General features: G+C 34.0%; 1 protein-coding gene across 1 annotated transcript; it reads right to left on the bottom strand.

Moving 5' to 3' along the window:
* Positions 1-754: 754 nt before the first annotated feature.
* LOC142237090 (uncharacterized) lies at positions 755-2,010 on the bottom strand. Its single transcript, XM_075308440.1, has 2 exons — positions 1,170-2,010; positions 755-1,094 (listed from the first exon to the last, which is right to left on the bottom strand). Exons 1-2 carry the CDS (start codon positions 1,912-1,914, stop codon positions 901-903), a joined length of 939 nt encoding a protein of 312 aa, XP_075164555.1. The 5' UTR covers positions 1,915-2,010; the 3' UTR covers positions 755-900.
* Positions 2,011-6,000: the final 3,990 nt, after the last annotated feature.

Genomic DNA, 6,000 nt, shown 5'->3' with positions numbered 1-6,000 from the left:
AAAATGCAATAAAACATTCGTGATAGGATCAAAACAAATCTGCTATTTATTAATGGGATGGATTTACATTTACGAAAATTGGACAACAATAGGTTTGGGAAATTTTCGAATAAAAGTTATTCATTAAAAACTTGCAAGACAGTTAGAATGGGTTTTATTCTCTTGGGTAAAATTAGGAGAAGTGTACACGTTCACGAATTTATCATTAATTCAGTTAAAACGAAATATATAGATATTTTCTAATGCAGTTCTATGTGATATGATCAACCAGCTGACAATTGCAAGTTCACTGGGAAAAATGTTTTTACAAGGAAATATAAACGAAGGATTTCCAGTAAAAATTTGTGATAGTAATCAAAATGTATCGAGTACGCCAACAGAGCTAAAATGACTTAGATTTTCTTACAGTCTGTAAGAAATGGAATTAAATTGAATACAATTAAAATAATATGAATTTTAAGTGAAATAAAGCCTTTAAGTTTGTTAGATTTCAATCAAATATGTAACTTTTGATACAAAAAAATTTAGCTTTTTTTCTAGCTATTTTTTTAAATTTTTTAGCTTTTTTTGGCTAGTTTTTTGGACAAATCTAGCGGTTTTTGGTGAAACAATTCTGGCAACGCTGAAAATGTTTAAACCTATACACACAGAAAAATGTTCTGTCTTAAATACAAAGATTATGAATGATCCTGTGTTCGCAAGCAAGCGATGGAATCTTATTAGGGTTGTAGTGTCATGTCCGAAAATGTTAAAATTTCTATTTAAAAAAATCATTTATTTCCAATTGTAAGATATACAAAAAAGATACGAAATAAATAAATAAAAAAGACTCTCACACATAGACTGAGGGCACAAATACCACCTATGTATTTTTTAACTGCCTACCATAAGATATTATAATCAATTGTTGATGGTTGCAGAAGCACTCATGGAGCTGTCCCGGGTGGCGGCAGCGGTTGTTGCATTGATTTGTTGCTGAAACTCATCTAAGATTCGACTGTGAGGTATATCGGTTTCCACACGACCACCCACAACATCATTGGTGTTTACACACTGTTCTGGATCAAAGAATATATCGATGATGATGCGAACACCTTTGGTGTAATAGAAATACACAAGCTATCAAAAAGAGTTTGATGGATTAATGTAAGGGAGCCGGATACACTTACCACTGGCAGTCTTTGCAATTGTGGTCTTGCTTTGGTATGATGTCTCGATCGAATGACAATTGGCCTCCTCCAAGCTATCGCTTGACGGTAAATGATTCTTCGCCATAACGGTTCGAACATTTAAAGACTGAGAATCAGAAGAAGAACAAGCCGTAGGTGGAGGAGTTGGCCGGAACACAGTGCCAAAGTCGTCTTTAAATTCTACACTCTTTTGTATGGCTGAGTTTCTTGCAGAGCCCGACAACACCACAGTATTGTCGACATTTGGGTTACCAATGCTCTCATTGCTTTGAAATGCCTTAATGGCCGCAGAACTTTTACGGCTTCGATTCTGGCAGCACATACATGCGGTACAATTTTTGCAACAGCCAACGGTGACATGGTTCTGTTGGTGGTGGTGGTATTTTTGTTGTTTATGGAAACATCCCCTCAATGGTGTATCTAAAAGGTTCGTGCTTGATGATGAAGTTCTCCTCAAATGGCACTGCGTTTGTGATGTACGATCCATAAGGGTGGAATGACTTTGTCTACTAGTTGGTGTAGTGAAGATCGAGTTACTGTTCGTACTTTCTTCACTCTTCCAATTGCAATCGTAACGACGAACCAGATCACGCACAGAAATGGAACCACTTAGCTCCGAATCCGAGTTCAATGGGCAGCTTTGGGAATTTCTTAAATTACACGAATAATTGCTAAGAGTATCATCATCGTCCAGACTTTTAATTCTCAAGCGATGTAAATCCATTTTTTTTTCGAAAAATATTTGAGTTTATTCAAAAATGACGAGAAAATTCAAAAATCTAGAAAAATATGTATTTGAAGTTTTTCAAAACTACTCGAATTTCTAAAATGGAATTGTCATATTTATAGATTCAGTGGAAATTATTATTTTGTTCAAAATTTCTATCTAATAGAAATGAAAATAAATATTAGTGATCTGTTTACTAGCAATTTTTTCTTGAGTGTATAATAATACGAATTTATCAACATGAGAAATTAATTAGTCAAAGCTCGACATTCATATGTACACCGAAAAAAGTAAACTATTTTAAGAATGAACTACCTCGCACGAAAATTGAACCAAACTTTACTCCACATTTTGCGATTTCCACAAAGCGTTGTTAAAACAAGGAAAATTTAATGCCATGTTGTACTTTTTAACTGCAGTGCAAAAAATTACATCCTTTCATAGAAGAAAAAATTAAAATAAAATCATGACCATTTTAAACATACAGTAGTACATTCTAACTGTTTTTGGGAATCGTACGAAAATCTTCGTACGAAAATCTTTGCTTTAGTTCATATTGAACTTATGTGTACGGTCATTGAACTGTATACCCACGTTTAGTTCATAAAAAAGTAAAATTTCATTAAGCTGTGGAAAATTTCGAAAAAAAATAATAAAATTTAACTACTAGCAAATAAAATGTTTCCATTAAAAATAAGTTAAATTTTGCGTTAGTTTAACTACGGAAATTTTTTTCTGTGTACTACTATGCTAAATAATGATGTTTCGATCAAGCTAAAACCATTTCTTATGTTTAATATAATAAAGATAATGGTAAAGCTATTAATTTTAAATTCAATAACACTTTTGTACTTAAAGATCATTTGCATATATCACCGGAAGGTGCAGCAATTCCAGAATGAATAGCACTCATTTCTAATCACTTTACAGTAAACAAGAGTACCTAATTATGTCAATATTTATATCTCATCAGAAGAGCACGAATTCTAAAATTGTTAGAGTCATACATATGTACACTTACATACACAAATACATCGATGACACATAGATAGATAAAATCATTTGTTTAACTAAATACCCACAATAGTTCGTAATATTCAACTTGAGATGCAATGAGATTCATAATCTGGCCACTATTGTGGGACATTTAAGCTCCAGCAAGTGCAAAGTAATTTGCTAAAAACACTAAATTTAACAAACACAAATACAATCAATAACAACAACAACACGATTTCATTGAGATTGAACTCTCTCATCGTTCAATATGGCTTAGTGTCTGAATGTGTGTGATAGGTCTGTCAAAAGATGAAATGGAACCCAGCGGGAAAATTGCGAAGTACCGCAAAAATCATGCCTTCTTAACCCATGATTTTGGGATCCTTAACACCTTCCCATATGCCTTCTCCTATCATGCATGCTAAAATGCCTTGCACTTCCTTTCTAAAAAATGCCCGCAAACATTATTCTGTGCCTTCCTTGGGAATTGGAAAAGAAGGACCTACATTGTTGTTATAATAACGAAAATTCATTTTTTTATATTATCATCAAACAAACATTTGTATCAACATTTTTAACAGGACACGGTTTTAATCCGATTTGCCTCAAAACTAGAATTTTCTGTTATTTCGCAAGATGATTTATATTTAGATATAGTTCTTGATTTTAGTTCTAGAGCCTGTAATGCGATATTCTCATCCATTTGCCAGAAATTTGGAAATTAGTATACTCCCCGTCTTCCAGTTTACTTAAATTAGAATATATCTTTATACCCTCCACCATAGGAACAACAAAAGCAGTAGAAAAGTGAAGTTTTGTATTCGAAACAGCGTTTCTGACGATGTCTTAAAATTTTTGGGATAACGTTGGACATATAGTTGGTTGTAGATCAATTTACCCACATATTTTCCATTGGTTTTACTTTATACGTTTGTTTTGAACGTGATATTTCTATTTGTCTTCTATATTAGTTGTTGTTGTTATAATACAGTTTTGTAATGTTGTTGTGAGTGCATACATACAGAAAAATTTATTTGACTTCAAATCTTTTGACCTTTCCTTAAGGATTTCGTTATTGAATCTGAGATATTGTTTTTTTTTAATATAAAGTCACTTTTTTGGAAGCTAACTAGCTCTAGATCTAGGCTCTGTGAATTTAAAGCTAGGATACGGGTCTCATTTATTGAATTTTCGTTCACGTTTTGCGATATATCAACACAGGTATACAGCTATAAATAAATTTCGAATAAAAATCCAAATTGTAAAATACATTTTAATGCAACAAATATTTTCGTATTTTCAAATAAATTTTTAACAAAAAATGAAAAATCCTCCAAATAAGTATTAGCCTATTTTGAAGTTTTTTATCTTTAATACAAGGGTTCAACATCACAGTTAATTAAAAGATTATTCACTTAAACCTTTTTTCTTCTTTATATTAAGTAAAATTGGCCTTACTTTAAGGTCCTATAACTTTGATAGAGGCACGAACATTTCAAAGATTCGTGTACTAAATTTAAATAAAATAGATTTTAATTTAAGATTATGAACTTCTTTCAATTATTTTTTTTTGTATATGTGCAGCTTTATCTCTACATGGTTACTATAGTTTTTCTCCCTTGCTTTTGAAAAACAAAATAAAACAAGTATAAACGGCCGTAAGTTCGGCCAGGCCGAATCTTATGTACCCTCCACCATGGATTGCGTAGAAACTTCTACGAAAGACTGTCATCCACAATCGAATTACTTGGGTTGTGGTATCTTAAATCGTTTTCTAAATTGTGAGTTAGTCCTTTTAGAAAAAAGGTATGTTTAGGTAAGTCTATAAATAATTACGAATCGATATGGACTTTTGCACGGTATGAAGGGAGCCAGAATTAAAATAAGGGGGTCGCTTATATCGGGGCTATGTACAATTATTGATATGGACCAATATTTGTGTGATTGGGGATCGATCTGAGGGCTATATATAACTATACACCGATATAGACCTAGTTAGGCATGGTTGTTAACGGTCATATACTAGCACAATGTACCAAATTTCAACTGACTCGGACGAAATTTGCTCCTCCAAGAGGCTCCAAAACCTAATCTCGGGATCGGATTATATGGGGGCTATATATGATTATGGACTGATATGGACCACTTTTGGCATGGTTGCTAAATATCATATACTACCACCACGTACAAAATTTCAACCAGATCGAATGAAGTTTGCTTCTCGAAAAGGCATCGGACCCGCTTATATGGGGGCTATATATAATTATGGACTGATATGAACCAATTCCTGCATGGTTGTTGGATACCATATACTAACATCACGTACAAAATCTCAACCTAATCGGATGAATTTTGCTTTTCCAAGGGGCTCCGGAGGTCAAATCTGGGGATCGGTTTATATGGGGCCTATATATAATTATTGACCGATTTCGACCAATTTTTGCATGGGTATTTGAGGCCATATATTAACACCACGTACCAAATTTCAACTGAATCAGATGAATTTTGGTCTTCCAATAGGCTCCGGAGGTCAAATCTGGTGATCGGTTTATATGGGAGCTATATATAATTATGGACCGATGTGGACCAGTTTTTGCATGGTTGTTAGAGACCATATACTCACACCATGTACCAAATTTCTGCCGGATCGGATGAAATTTGCTTCTCCTAGAGGCCTCGCAAGCCAAATCTGGGGATCGGTTTATATGGGGGCTATATATAATTATAGACCGATGTGGACCAATTTTTGCATGGTTGTTAGAGACCATATACTAACACCATGTACCAGATTTCAGCCGGATCGGATGAAATTTGCTTCTCTTAGAGGCCTTGCAAGCCAAATTTGGGGGTCCGTTTATATGGGGGCTATACGTAAAAGTGGACCGATATGTCCTATTTGCAATACCATCAGACCTACGTCAATAGCAACTACTTGTGCCAAGTTTTAAGTCGATAGCTTGTTTCGTTCGGAAGTTAGCGTGATTTCAACAGACGGACGGACGGACATGCTCAGATCGAATCAGAATTTCACCACGACCCAGAATATATATACTTTATGGGGTCTTAGAGCAATATTTCGATGTGTTA

Source organism: Haematobia irritans, chromosome 1 (genome assembly GCF_050003625.1).
Source record: "Haematobia irritans isolate KBUSLIRL chromosome 1, ASM5000362v1, whole genome shotgun sequence".
Classification (NCBI taxonomy): domain Eukaryota; kingdom Metazoa; phylum Arthropoda; class Insecta; order Diptera; family Muscidae; genus Haematobia; species Haematobia irritans.
This window is presented reverse-complemented; position numbering and strand designations above follow the sequence as displayed.

Excerpts from the sequence above, each read along its gene's own strand:
- LOC142237090 (XM_075308440.1), bottom strand. The coding sequence starts at position 1,914 with ATGGATTTACATCGCTTGAGAATTAAAAGTCTGGACGATGATGATACT. Across the intron at positions 1,095-1,169 it reads AATTGCAAAGACTGCCAGTG|GTGTTCGCATCATCATCGAT; the intron begins GTAAGTGTATCC and ends ATTACACCAAAG.